Here is a 15,879-nt window from a genome sequence, read left to right as displayed (position 1 = left end):
GACTAATTGTCCTCAACAAGCCGATCTTCAAGCCAACATAAATATAGCTCCTCTTTAGGATCTATACATTCAAGAGGCCATTCTGGAGAAAGGGGCTTCAACTATGTTCCCTTTCTCTTGAATTCTCCATCAATTTGGACAAAGGCCAGGAAAGGGCTTTAGGTCTAGAAAGCAATGAGATACTAGAAAGCAATGGATACTATTGTATTATTGTACAATATTATTGTATGATTACATTATTCAGTTCCCCTCAGTAGCCTAGTCATGTGTTTGTATTAACTGAAGTTTAGTTATACACCATAGTAAACTAAATAGGATGGCTATTGTAAGACTTAACTGCAGAACTCTAGCTTCGCAAATGACTGAATGACTCAACACCTAACTTCATCAAACTGACGGCTTCAAGAAGTCCAGGAAAAACAAATTATCACACCTCCTCTGTCTTTCATACAACAAAAATTATTCTAGAGGGCAACCAAGATTGAATGTCTAAAACAAACACAAGATCAAAAACAAAATTTAACAAAAGTTGATTATCTGAAAGTAATCAGCCACTGTTTGACTGAAGCATCTTCAGCTTCTGTTAATAGTGTTGGGGAAAAGTTTGATTTGGAGATTCAATTTAAAGGTGATTTTATTAATCTCCAAATCAGGTTAATCATCAAACTAAATCAGCTACCTTCAAATCTATTTAATAGCTTTTGCATGCCAAAGTTTTTTTTTCTCTAAATAGAATCGATGTTTTGTATAAGACTGAAACAGATTCATAAATCCCTGATAACTAACTTTTTTTGTGAAAATACAACCGTAGGCAGCACAATCTGCTAAATACAGTTAAAAAGTATAGCAATGACATACTTCAACCTTGGGGCCAAAAGAAACTGCTGACAACATGGCATTTTAAAAAAATGTATGATATACCCAAGTCAGAAAAACAGGAAAATAGAGCATAGTAGCCCATTCATAAATAGTAGTATAATATTACCTACCTCCGCTAAATCTTCAAAACAGCTTCCTACTAATGGATGGGGACTGCCTTCATCAGTCATTTCTACTGTATCTTCAATATGGCCTAGCAACTTCACACTAAGTTCATGAATGTCTGATACTCGGCTGAATATATTTTCTACATCCTGCAAAACAAATATATTGATATATACAGAAGTAGGAATTGAGATATTTAAATACCAAATTTGTTGATTGTGGGACATCCTACATAGGAAATAATGAAATAGTATTCCACACAATGGGCCTTCATATTCAGTTTTCACTACATCTCATTTCTCAGTACATAGCTAAACAGACACTCTTCCCATCTTAGGCACAAGGCTCTTCAGATTCTCTTCTTTAATTAGATTTGTACTTAAAACTCAGAACAGCAAGAAGAAGCAAAATAGAAAAGTTTTTTTTTATTTGTGGTTAATAATTTAACTTTTTTAAAGCCAAGAATTAATCATATATATATTCTGTTATAACCACCTAATGAAATTTTAGTACTCCTAATTTATAATTGGTATCACATACTTTTAACAATTACAGGTAGCCCTCGACTTATGACCATTTAACAATTGTTCAAAGTTATGCCTGAGCTGAAGAAAGTGACTTATGACAAGTTCTTATACTTAGGACCATCGTAATGTCCCTGCAATCTAGAAGCTTTATCAGACTTTAAGAAGGTTCAACTGGTGACTGTATCTTAGCTATATCTTAGAACAAAGCTGGCATACATATACAATAAGGTATATTACAGATATGTAGCTAGCCAACAGAATTTGGGGCTCAAGTGGCTATATTATACTCTTAAAGCATATATATATATTTAGAGCAAGCATGCACTTGATTTTAAAATGCTATGCTGATTATGTTTTTTCCTAATCTAGCACTCTAATAAAATACTTTTCCTGAATAATGCTAACAATATATAAAAAATAAATTCAAGGTACTTACATGACCTGAAAACAGTTTTGGATTGGTAATAAAAGGTTCTCTGAAAACTTTTATTATGAGATTCAGTTCCCTTATATATTGTCGAACTTCTGCCATGAATGACTTTACAAGATCATAATAGGTTTGTTCTCCTGATGTGGAAGGTTCCTCATCAGATAACGTCAGGGTACTAATATCTTCTACATCTTGATGGAACATATCCATCAACACCTGTTTGAAAAAGAGGAAGATCTTAATACCAGATATCAAAAAAGGCAATATATTGTATTGTACAATTGAATAATAAACTGTCAGTGTGAAAATTAACACAATATATAAGCAAGTACTTGTCTGAGAATTATATTGGCAGAAGGAAAATTTTACAATCAGCAATGATACTTTACTTTAAATAAGCATAACAACTCAAGTGGATATTTCATCACAATCTCATTTGACACTTAAGAAACCTGTTAATTATACAGAATTGGAAGCTTTGATACACCCAAATGTCTTTAATTCTGGAAATATTGTCAGATATAATGAGTTATTAACAGATAAGGGGGAACTGAAAGAGAAATTGGAACAACAGGGAATTGAGATAGATTGGTACATGTACATGCAAATAAGAGCAAGATATGAAAAAGATGCTAAACTATATGGTTTTTATATGGAGAAGACTGAATTGGACAAGATACTCATGGGAACAGAGGAAAACTTAATAAATTTTTTTAATAATTTTTTGTTGTATATTGAATTGGAGGAGGAGCAAGTAAAAGAAATGATGATAGCCTAGGGTAGAAATTTTGGTTATTCAATTGCATTTGAAAAATGGCAACAACTATGGGAAAGGAACTATAAATTAACAATGTCCACAGCATATAAGGAAAATCAATATAAGATGTTTTATAGATGGCATATGCCACCGGAGAAGTTAGCAAAAATGTTTAAAGATAAATCGGCTAAATGCTGGAAATGTCATCAAACATCAGGATCTTATTACCATATGTGATGGACTTGTCCCGAAGCAAAAAATTATTGGTACAAGATCAAAATCTGGCTGGAAGAAATGATACAACAACGTATTGAATTTAAACCAGAGTTGTTCCTACTGGGTATCTTTCCAGAAAAAATTAGTAAGGAAAATGCATATTTGATTATACATGTAATAACAGCTGCAAGAATTGTGTATGCCCAAAATTCAGAGAAAATACCTTTGGAAGAAGAAGTAATAAAAAAATTTTTAGACTGTGCAGAAATGAATAGATTAACTTTGATGATTAAAGATAAGGAGGAATCAGAATATTTTAAAACATGGAACTATTTTTATAGTTGCTTGGAAAAGAGATACAAATGATTGATACTATAATTATGTACAAATGATAATTATAATATTGAATTTAGAAATGAACTGTTAAAACAATTTGGATGAATATGAAGATAGAAGAAACTTTTGGAAGATGGAAAAGAAGCTTAGAAGATAAGACGTCACAGGGAAGGGAGGATTGATGTATTAAATGTTTGTCTGTCTTAAAAAATAAAAATAAAATTATTTAAGAAACCTGTTAATTATACAGAATTGTGCAACAGTCAGAATCTCAAGATTCTGTTAAAGAATTTCATTCAGAAATACTGATCAATACTGACCAATATCATGAACCATCAACTGAGGAATGGAAGGTGCAAAGGAGATGTTCATTATTTCCTCTTTAAGCTGCAGCCTTTTTGAAAAATTGTTGGAGGATCAAGATATTAGCATGAAAGATGGCGCTAAGAGAAACAAATAAGAATCCAATTTCCTACTTCTCAAAATCCCATGTCCATGTCTAAATTAGGCTAGTACCAAGATGACATAGTTATAAATATGACTGTATATACCTTATCAGCACACATTGCCACTTTGATGTCCTGTTTAGTAATTTCATCATGTCTTATATTTCGTACATAGTTTCCAACCAATTTTAAAATATCTGCAGAAATGTATTCCAATACAGCTACAATGTAAACAGATACTTGATGGTCAACTTTATATCCCAGGACTTCCTGAAAGAGACAAACTTATTTTAGTATTTCATTATACCCAGACATACTTAATAAATGTATACATTTAAATATGGAAAATTATTCAACCAAAGCACAAAGAAACATTGACAGGTGCACAAATTTATTCAGCCTCCTGTAGATACTAGAGGAATTATAATGGAAGCACACCATTGGGGGGTCAAAGGAGCAAAGGTTTATTTTTTGTTTCTGAATGTCTGTTTTAAAGTTTTCATAAAATGCCATAATACCAGCCACAATTTTTGGATTTTCCTTCTTTGGTTTCTATACCACTTCACTTATGAAGAATTTGAAGGATTCTAAAGCTTGCACATCTGTTATTTTGCTGACGCTAATAAGAGTATCTATTTATTTGAAACATTTACATGGCTACCCAACTCAGACCATGTGACACAATACTTACCAACTGGGAGTTGTGCTCATCCTGAATCAAGCACCCAGAGACAGATCAGCTCTTAACTAACTTACTACAAAGTCAGGCCCAACCATTTGTCAATGGAGGTAGGGGTGGGGAAATCATTCCAAAGAGCAGGGGCCAGCACTGAGAAGGCACACCTGGGTCCTACAAGCTGATGCCCAGAGTAAACTTGTAGCATATGGGGTGAGCAGATACTCTAGGGAGCAGGCAGTCCCCAATATAACCCTGAATTTGACTGTTCAGTATTGGATGCTGAACTATTTAATCAAATGTTTGGTATTAGTGTTTTATTGGAAGTATAATAACTCAGATGAAACTTTGGTGATGATGGCATATGCATTTTTAGAATTACATTATATTTTTAGTTCAATGCTAAAACCCAGCTTAATTCTTTTTTTATATATAATTCATGCATTTATAATGAAACATGTAACAAATAATTAACATTTCAGAATCCAGAGTGTCTAAATCTTGCATTTAGACTGGCTAAGAATACATATTACTTTTCATCTGTATTGGTTATGAAAATAGGTTTAATTTAAATTGTTTAATATTGCCACCCACTCCAGGAAGATTCTGAGCAGCTTACAAATTCAATAAAAAGAACAGAATAAAACAGTTAAAACAAAACCTATATAATAAGCAACCCAGACTAAGGCAGTTGCAGAAACAATGCTGGCAATATGGGATAAGGCTATTATGGGGAATTGACCAATAGATCACTTCTACATTAACACCATGCCTTGGAACAGAGACAAGGTAATAATTTCACTTCTTTCAGAGAAGTATCACAGAACTGTCAACCAGTATATCAGGTTGCATCATGAAGGCTGCATCATTTCCCCTTCACTGGAAGTATTTAAACAAAGGATAGATAGCCATCTATCCAAAATGTTTTAATAGATCCTCCATGAAACAGATGATTAGACTATATGATCTCTGAGATCACTTCCAATTCTATGATGATATGAAAACTATAATCCACAGCCTTTCTCCAGAGCTACGGCAAGTTTAAGTGTTCCAAGTCTCCAAGTATCATGTGTCACAGACACATATAACAAGGAAGAAATCTTTCTCATAACCTACAGAAGGGTAGGGATAATGCCTGATCTTTGCTTTGCTGAAGCACCTCCGAGTTCTCCACCATCTAATCCTCATCAGAGTAATGGGAGAAGTAGCATATTGACAGTCAAACTTTCTGACTGGCTACTAATGCCAGTTAAAATAAGCAGATATCTAATTACGATCTTTATTAATTAAGAATAAGAGATTGTTTAAAGAAGTTCTAGATGGATTGGAAAATAAATTCTATTTATAAGTTTTAGGAAATTGGCTTCTCTTTCAAAATATTACTGGTTATTTGAAAAAAAAAAAACTAATCTATTGAATTTGTAACATCTTATATATTGTGTTCATATTACTTACCTTTAAGAGTGGATGAATTTTTTCTACTGGAAGAAATAATGGATTTCTTCGCTTCCTCTTTTCAATGGCAGATTGAGCATCAGCTATTGCCCATTTATCAATCGGATGAGGAAAACTTTTTTGGACACGATCCTTGTAACACACAGAGGTAGTACAGTTAAATATATATACAGTAGATAGTTTTTTGCATTACCATGTCCTAAGTAACTAAAGCTACTTTTGGGGTGTGAGGGTTTTTTTTTTTTACTCTGTATTTCATTTCACCTTCAAAGCACAATGTATAACATGTACAGCAAATTATTTAATACAAAAATATAATGGGATAGGCTCAAATAAACTATGTACAATTGATAAGACGTGTAGTGGTGCAATGGTTAGAAAGCAATATTGCAGGCTAACTCTGCTCACAGCCAGGTGTTCAATCCTGACTGGCTCAAGGTTTACTCAGTTTTCCATCCTTCCGAAGTTAGTAAAATGAGGACCGAGATTGTTGGGGGCAATATGCTGACATTTGTAAACCGCTCAGAAAGCACTGTAAAGCACTATGGACCAGTATATTACTCTATTGCTATTGATAGGCATTTAAAACAATTAAGCAAATAACAGTTTTATTTGACATCTTTAAAAAAATAGTTATAATGGCATTAGAAAAATATCCCTTCAGGGGGATATTTGAGAACTGCAATGTCACCAAAGAATGTCTTCATTCTACACTTCTCTTACAAAGAGAAGATCCTCGTCCAATTATTTTAATGCACAGGTAATCTAATGGGGGGAATACTCTTAAGATCTTTAGGATTTAAGATATTTTGAATATAAAGATATGAACCATTAATTAAGAGTCATGCTCAGAGATGATTAGGCAACTGCTAAAATTTTATTTAGAATATGATCCCACATATTCAAATCAGCTAACATTCTAACTGCAAAATTCTGCAGTAGCAAAAATGGCTGGTGGTTAGTATATTCTGCAGTCGCAGATACCGACATACTCTATGGGGTCAAACTCATAGGGTCAAACCCAATTTGCTGCTTCATTACATATTTCCTTACTTACTTATTTTTCCTATTTTTAAACCTCCCATATTCACTCCTTTGTGCCAAAGGAGTTTTCAATGTAGCAGTAGAAACAAACAATACAACATAGCAAAATTATGTCAAAATTCCATAACAATTAAATACATATTTTATACTCAAGCATCCATAAATTAAAAATAAATTATGGGTATTTCTTAATGCAGGTAGGTCTCTTTAGGTCTCTTGTGGCTTATGATCACTATTGAGACCAGAATTATCATTAGAAGTCATAGCAGTCATAAATCAAATCAGACCTGGTTTTATGAACATTTTTATAACAGTTGTTATAATGCAGCCACTTTGAGCTGTCATTAAACAAACAATTTTAAGTTGATGACCACCTCTATATCAACAAGATAATCAATAATGTATAGAATTGGACAATGAACTATAAGTGGTACCTCTACATCTGAGAAACTTCTTGGCTGAGCTTGACACAGCATATTTAGTAACTGCAGAATTAACTCCTCAACATACTGCAAAGCATCTTCTGTAGAAGATAGTTTAGGGTGGACTTGCATCTGGACCTATATTCAACAAATAATTGAACTTATAAGAAAATTCATTACAAAAATATGGACAGATAAGAGCCTGGTGGCCCACAAAAGCATATTAAAAACCTTAGATTCAGACCGTAGACATCAAAAGTATTTAAACTGTAGAAAGGAAAAAGAGGCACAAAGAACGAAAGCAGCATTATGGTTAAGACAAAGAACTGTGCATTGAAAATTACTGATTCAGATTTATGAACCACTCTGAACTCACTGGATGAAATTGAATACAAAGGAAAAAAAGTGTTCAGAGAAGTATAAAAACTTTGACTTGGTCATCTTCAACCAGCAGACAAGGTGATTAACACATTTCCTTTACAGAGTACCATTTCTGATTGCAATTCAAATGACTGAAATTGCATATTAAAAACTGCCAAAAAATCTTATTTCTTGGAATATTGAAGCAACAAGGGAAAAGGAAATTCGTAATTAACAGATATATCTTTTATTATTTTTAAAATATGAAATAAGCTATATATAAAACTTGAAGATATATTATAAAATCTAAGGTTAAACAGTTATGCATTTTATAGTATATTTTAGTTTTTGTTGAGAAAATGGGCAAGAGATAGTGCAACAACCTTTTTAAAGAATGAAATGGTGGAAATCCTAAACTTCACCCTAAGTAATATAGAAATATTGAAAATTCAACAAGTTGACCAACTTTTAACTACCACCGGGCACAAAAATATTATAAAGGATATCAGTAATATGTTAATGTTGAGTGAGATGGGAGGTTTCTAAATTTGATGTATAAAGTAAGCTTAATTTTATTTATCTGCAGAAAACTTGATTATAACATGAAGAAACTGAAGTAATTCTTACTTTAGTGACAAGACTAAGAATATAAACTATTTACCATAGAAACAGCAGTAAATCTGAATATTCATTTATACTTTCCAAACCATATAAACACTACTGCACTAATTTATTTTCCTGTAACTTTTACCTTGATTGAAATATGTATTTTTAAAAATACCACCATATTCACTTACTCAGAAAATGACATTGCTTTCAATTGTCAAGTTTCATAAATATTTAGAGATGTAAAAATCATATGCCTTTAGTTGTAAAGCAGACAACAAAAAGGCTCAACTCATATTAGTACCATTCTTTAGGTGCACCCATTTGAATTAGATACTGATCTGAGAACAATTTCTGATGCAGAATACCCTCCTCTTTATTTTAAAACAAAGGAGATTCAACGGCTATTATTTGATTGTAGAACATGCTAAAGCCAGAATGTGGCTTGTTTGGTTTTGATGCTTATTAAATAGGCCATCATTAATCAACGCAAAGCTTAGTTATCACATTTGAGTAAAAGATCCACTAAGCACTCTGCCCTTAACAGTGGCCAGATATTAAAGAACCTTATAAGCAGGAAATAAAAGTCATGATTACCTGCTTGCTTGCCTCAAATAGCTTCTCGCAGCTTTATTGCCTCGGTATATGAAGTCCTATTTAATTAACATACAATCAGTTTCCCATATGTGTATCTAATGGCTAGGTATCTTGTACATACATACATACATGTCTTATGAGTTGTCAGTATGAGAACTCCAGAAATCCCTAGACTTCACAAATTTCAATCATTTAATGTGTCCTGGAAAAATATTGTGCAATATCAGTCATCACCTGAAAATGTTATTCTTCTCTACAGTGATCCTTTTAAAAGCTATCTAAGAGTGCAGCCCTAAATTTCTGTTGCCTGGTGAACATGAGTAGGATATTGCAGAGATGCTAGTCTGAGTGGAAGATGGAGGCTCCAATAATACAGCATATTTCATTTGCCAAGAATTTGGAAAGATGGAAAGTTCTGTCAGCAATGGCTGGCTGAAGGGTACTTTGGTATTTGGGCAGCTTAGCTGAATTCAAACTGTTGGACTCACCAGTTATGCCAATGTCAGTTAATCTACAACCCTTGCATTCAATGGGAGGATGCTTAAAATACAACAATGCACAGAGCTGAAAAGTTCGAAGTTGTTCTTCACTTACTGCCTAGGTCAGCAACTACCAGCAAAGCTGGGAATAAAGGAGACTTACTTTCCAAACCTATTAGTTCCTTTCTTTCCCCTTCCTTTCATTATTGTCTTCCCTCATGTTTTGTATACATCATTTTTCTATACAGTTCAACAAATATCACCTAGAAAACTAGAATACAACATAGAAATCAACACAAAGATAATTCCAATATTGTATGAGCTTAAAACAGACATAGACCACAGCTTGTGGTTTCATTTCCTCCTCTCTTGCCTACGTTGATCTCTGTTTGGGTCTTTTGTCTAAATTAGATACGAAGGCTTAATTTCTGCAATCCAAAAATATCAATTACACATTTGTTTATGAGTAGGATTTACACTAAGATTTCTAAATAAGCATAGTAATTACATTCAGTGATTTGGCTAGCAAATAAAAGGAGATAACAATATTAGCTAAATGTGAAAAGAGCAAATAGTTTAAATATATATACAAGTATTTGTGTGTGTGTATGTACAGACACACACACATTTTTGAATTACAACTAATTACTATTCCAGAATTAGATTAAAAAGCTATTTCAATAGGGTCAACATTCAATGCAACATTACCATATAGCTACCACTGTGTAAATTTAAGATGTTAGATAATGATTATGAATTCAACATTCAGTCATAGAGGTTTTATTTGGTGACTTGGGATGATCATTATCTCATTTCATCTTATTCTATGTCGTAAGAATAGTATGGGGAAAACATTGGAGGAGGGACTACAGTGTACCCTACACTGTACTCTTTAAGGCAGTAAAGCTAACACATAAACGAAATACAGATCCTATTGATAGTAACACTTCATTTAATTAAACTATAGCTGGCAGTAGTATTCAACTCACACATTTCTAGTAAACAAAGTGAAGTAGGGAAGCAGCTGCAAAACCTTATCATACAACTGGAGCATAAAAGTTTAAGCACAATCATTGATGTAACATAGACATATTTAAATCTCAATTGCTCTGAAATGCTTAATCTTAGATCACTGCTCCAATCAAGAAAATGCAATGCATGCAGCAATATACATATAATATATAGAAAACAGTCATTCTCATAAACAAAATAACAGCAAAAACCTATAACTTTTTCATCTTCACTTAAGCTATATATAAGAAATCTGCAATCAATGCTAATTTTAATTCAGAGTAACTTGGTTTAAAACTAGGCTAGCACATGCTAGTTAAGAGAATTATAATTATAACATGATGCGGGTTTGAAAGAAAAACATGCATATAGAATAGAATAAAATATATGACTAGGCTAAGACACATATATTCACTATACAGCATTATCCATTTAATAGATTTATATAATGCCTTTCATCATAGCATCCAAAACACCAAATAAGATTTCCAGGTGGTCTCCTATCCAAGCACTAAATCCTGAATCATTTATTTTCAGCAAAATTCTTGATTCACGTCCATTCAAATTAAAATAAGAGAATACATAAGAATGGCTTTAGGAAAAGCAAAGCAGAACAGCAGTTTCTTATAAACAGTTGAAGTAGTCTTTCTTCTAATATCTCAAGGCTATTTAACTTTCCCAATACTCTCTCCTCTAATATGCTGAATTACTTGCGCATGTTATTATGATCAATCAGAATTTTTTTGGGAAAATACTCTTTGTCTTCTTTTAGTTCCTTCAATTTTTTCCCCTCCCTTTCCACTATTTGTCTCTCAGCAGATACAAGAGACTAATGGCCAGCAACTGCTGGGGGTTATTTTCAACACAGTGCATGGATTTCTACTGCAGTCTAGCATGCATTTTGCAGAATGTGCACGCTGATTTTTCCAAAGGCAAATTATGCAGGTACTGACATTCGATTATCACAATTCCCTGGTGTATATCCAAGCACAGTAATTAGGGAATAAGGTATATAGGTTCTCCCACGGAAAGTTACCAAATACCTCAACTACTTGCCAACAGTCAACAACCCCAGGCGCTAACTATATAACTGTATATCTAAATCTTCACGCCTTATCTGTCTGTCTGTCTGTCTAACCGATCTCTAATCTGCACGAATTATCTAACCTTCACGGGCTCATCTGCAGCCTTCTTCTCGAGGTATTTGTAAATCCAACGTGCGCTGGAAGGATAAAGCCTCTCTCACCTTTTTTAGGGCGGCCACAAGCAGACCCCGCCACTTGGGTGCATTCTCTTCACTGAAGAACTCGTACTGCAGCGGAGCCGCTTGCATCTTGCCTACCCCGTCCCGCCCCCTAAGGGGTGGCGGGGAAACGACGGGAATCACTGCCGAGGCCGAGCCCGACGTTGCTCCCGGGCTTGGAGTGAAGGTCGCAGGCAGCGACCAGAACCACCGGAGGAGGACAGAGGCAGCGGGAGCCGCCAAAGGCGGCAGCGGCAAAACCCAACGTCGGGGGACGGAGGCGACATCCCTTTCCCGGTCACCCGCCGCCCGGCCTGGCCTTGTCTCACTCAGCGCCGGGACCGGCCTGGGACAAGACACCACCGGACATCCTATCTCTCGTCTTGACAGGTCCGAGACTGAAAAAGGTCCGAGGGGAAACCGTCCACGAGAGGAAAATGACGGTTACTCTGGAGAAGAAGGGGCAGGGTCTCGACTGCAGCTTTGAACTCTCGGGATTCTTCCCTTGCCCTGATGGTTATAACCGCCGACGCATGCGCAGTTAGCGCGAAGGCTGATTGGGCATGCGCACCTCAGGTTCAGTTACTCCTCTCTCTCTCTTTTTTTTCTTCTTCTTCCCGAAGCGTCTTCTTTGGAAGTTGTTCGCTTTGCTTTCCCTTTTCCTCTTCCTCCGAAGTGCGGAAGTGAGACTGTGAGCTAATCATAACCTCTGCTCGGTCTAGGATCGAGAATCGAAAGCCGAATGTTTGAGCGAAGCTGTTTTGAGCTTTGGAAAGGGGGTGGGGAGGCGTGATCTGTCCAAGCGCCGCCTGTGGCTTGGAGGACTCATGACTTCGTCGTCGGTCTCTACTTGAACATTCAAAACAAAACAAAGCGGGATAATACTGGATTCCTTCGTATAATTGGTTTGACAGTAAACGAACGTTGCGGATTCTGTGGAATTACAGGAAGCTTGAAGGCGTGTTTTCCCGTGCAGTTACGAAGATGTGTGGCGTTATGTTGGCGGCACAAGAATAACTTTGATTACTCTTAAGAAAATTAATTCAGATTCTCCAATTTGTGCTGTTAACATTTTCCTTGGGGGGGGGGAACAATTTTCCTTAGCTTTGCAGTTCAGGAATCAAGTTTAAAATATGTCTAATCTTGTTTTCCTAAACTGTCTGGAAACTGCCTGTACCATGAACTGCAATCATGTAAAATAGTTTCCTTGGCTTCCATAACCTAAAATAAAAAATGTACAGAAAGGAAAGTCCGGGATGAGCCTCTGAAGCAGTGTTTCACAACCTTGGAAGCTTGAAGATGGGTGGACTTCAACTCCCAGAATCCAGATTCTGGGAGTTGAAGTCCACCCATCTTCAAGCTTCCAAGGTTGAGAAACTGCTGAAGGATGTCTCATAAAACAGTTTCCCTTCACCTGTTTGAAATTCCAGAAAAATGTCATAAACAAAAGCGCCATGCCCATTCCAGGGCTTACAAATGGGCGACAAAGCTTTCTCCTGTCTTTGTTCCCATGCAAGCAATGTTTGGAGATAACATTGAGTCTTCAAGGGTAGCAACCCCTGATAGCAATAGCACTTAGACTTATATATCGCTTCACAGCCCTTTCTAAGTGGTTTACTAGTGTCAGCCCCCAACAATCTGGGTCCTCATTTTACCGACTTCCTCCATAAATTTCTCATTCCAAGGTAGTTATTCAGAGGTAGATATTCTTCACAATATCTTGTGGCTATTCATGGATTATGTGCTATTTTAAAGTTCCAGTTAGTGTAATTGAATGCCCCCGTTCCTAGTATTTTGAGGAGAAAAAAAATTATGGAGAATGGCAGAACAGCCTTTTTCCAGTGCTCCAGAACAGCTGTTGCCAACTGGTGGTCCATGGACCACTGGTGGTCTGCGAGAAAATTTTGATGGTCCGCAGAAAAATTATTTGCATTTTTTATATTGCACTAAATACTATTTATCTTTTTAAACAAATCAAATTAGTGGTCTGCGGGATTTAAAATTATGAATTTAGTGGTCCCTGAGGTCCGAAAGGTTGGTGACCAGTGGTGGGTTTCACTTATCTTTGCTACCGTTCGCTCGTGCCACTTCTGCACATGCGCAGGTACCTTCGAGACCGTCTTCTGCCACCAATAGCCTCCAACCGACCAGTCCGCTCCCACAGAGGGTCTCCTCAGGGTGCCATCAGCCAAGTTATGTCGGCTGGCGACACCCAGGGGGAGGGCCTTCTCTGTGGGAGCCCCAGCCCTGTGGAATGAACTGCCCCCGGAAATACGTAAGATCTCCTACCTCCGGGTGTTTCGCTGCGCACTGAAGACCCTGTTGTTCCGCCAGGCTGGGCTATCAACATAATAATTTTAAATTGGGGTATTTTAAATTTTTGGGGTTTTAAACCGGCCAAATCTATTTATTTTAATTTTTAATCATTGTTGTGTCTTGTGTTTTTAAATTGGCTGTACACCGCCCTGAGTCCTTCGGGAGAAGGGCGGTATAGAAATAAAATTATTATTATTATTATTATTATTATTATTATTATTATTATTATTATTATTATTATTATTGTGTGCAGATTGTATTTGATGACATCCAGGCAGGTAGGCGGAGCCTCCCACTGCTGCTGCTACAGGTTCATCTGAACCGAGGCAAACCGGTAACAACCCACCACAAGGTGACTCTTGCTCCAGAAGACCTCAGATTAGGAAAATTCTACTCACCCAGTTTAAAGAGATCTTTTAGGAATTCATCATTTTAACTTTCTACCACCCTATGTGGAGTAGCTGTAGACAGCCAGCTTACTGCTTATTTCTAAATTACGACAATGTGAGCAAATTACAGGAAAAGGGGATCACATGACCTTGGGACACAGCAACGGTCATAAATATGAACCAGTTGCCAAGCATCTGAATTTTGGTCATGTGACTTTAGACCACAATTGAACTCAAAATTTAAGCGAGAAATTTTTGCCTCATTTTATGACCTTTCCTGCCACACTTGAGTCACTGCAGTTGATAAGTTAGTTAACGCAGGTGGCCAATGGCCATTAAACAAACGTAAGTCAAGGACTATCTGTAGTTAAGTTATTGTAGATTTTAATTGTGGTTGGAACCAATTTGGTGTAATTATGGCACCAGGCTAGAAACTGGAAGACCATGAATACTAGTCCTGCCTTAGGCACAAAGGCAATGGGTGACCTTGGGCCAATCACTGTCTCTCAGCCCTAGGAAGGAGGCAAAGGCAAACTACTTTTGCAATCTTGCCAAGAAAACTGCAGGGTTGTCCAGGTGTTCAGAAGGACTCAACACTAACTTGAAGGAACCAATAAAAAATGTAGTAATATGTGTAGTTTACTTATATCTACTTTACTGTGCCGTTATGGCTGTTCTGGTATTCTGTAAACTGATATCAGTCTGCTTAGATTTGATAGGAAATAAAAGCTTTCTCAAAGTGCAGCTGGTCAATAATTATTAGCTTGGCTTTTCAATAAGACTTCTCAACAGGTATGTCTTTCTTCAGAATGTTCATTGTAACGATCGCTCATCCCATTACAACACATGTATAAAAGAAGGAGTTTGCATTGTAAAATTTTGACATATTACATCATTTCTCCTTGTCACCTGGTGGATGTCCATGTATACAAGTGTTGCTGTGTGTGGCTCTGTGCTGGAGAACTTTAAAAAAAGTGTTCATTTAAAAAGAAAAGAGTAAGGTTTCAGCTCAAATAGAGGGGAATGTGCTCTGTGGCTGGAAAGTGAACAAGCATGAAAGGTTAGACTAGAATCGGGCCTGTCAAATTGATGGCCTGTGGGCCAAATACGGCCCGCACAGGCCACACTCACCCTGGCTCTGCAAAGGCAAAAAAGTGATATGTCACAATCCATCCCGCAACGCGATCAAGTTTGACACCTGTGGACTAGATGATCTTTATGATCACTTCTATCCCCACAATTCTTTGATCCTTTGAATGAGCGCACACAAGCCTTGGAGCTACTTCCACCACCATCGCTGCAATGGAGCAGAATACAATTAACCAGGGCATGTCATGGGGGGAAAATCAAAAGCCAAAAGATTCTGTAAGAGTAAGAGGATTTCTTTAGACGCTAATAATATTAGACGTACTTATGCCGCAATGGTTACTTTGTATTATGCAGTATAATTTAAAGGAAGTTAATTTATTTATCAGGGTGTCTGAATTTTTTTTTTGGCAATCAAAGCTGATTTCAGTAAAAATATTCTTCCTCAATTAGCAAGTGCTAAATTTCATTGGACAATTACTGCAGATGCTAATCCATA

At 36.2% G+C, this 15,879-nt stretch overlaps 1 protein-coding gene across 1 annotated transcript in view; it reads right to left on the bottom strand.

Annotated features, from left to right (window-relative positions):
* Nucleotides 1-12,449, bottom strand: part of SOS1 (SOS Ras/Rac guanine nucleotide exchange factor 1) — a 50,693-nt gene extending 38,244 nt beyond the window's left edge. Inside the window, exons 1-6 of the mRNA XM_034427491.3 lie at nt 11,593-12,449; nt 7,306-7,431; nt 5,828-5,959; nt 3,802-3,966; nt 1,948-2,157; nt 990-1,133 (exon numbers count right to left, since the gene is read on the bottom strand). Of these exons, the coding sequence (XP_034283382.1) occupies nt 990-1,133; nt 1,948-2,157; nt 3,802-3,966; nt 5,828-5,959; nt 7,306-7,431; nt 11,593-11,679 (864 nt within the window). The 5' untranslated portion in view covers nt 11,680-12,449. The remainder of the gene's footprint in view (nt 1-989; nt 1,134-1,947; nt 2,158-3,801; nt 3,967-5,827; nt 5,960-7,305; nt 7,432-11,592) is intronic.
* Between the last annotated feature and the right edge of the window lie 3,430 nt (nt 12,450-15,879).

The sequence above is a fragment of the Pantherophis guttatus genome, chromosome 1 (assembly GCF_059756535.1).
Source record: "Pantherophis guttatus breed Tessera chromosome 1, ASM5975653v1, whole genome shotgun sequence".
NCBI lineage: Eukaryota > Metazoa > Chordata > Lepidosauria > Squamata > Colubridae > Pantherophis > Pantherophis guttatus.
Note: the sequence above shows the minus strand (reverse complement) of the source record. Positions and strands in the feature narration are given on the sequence as shown.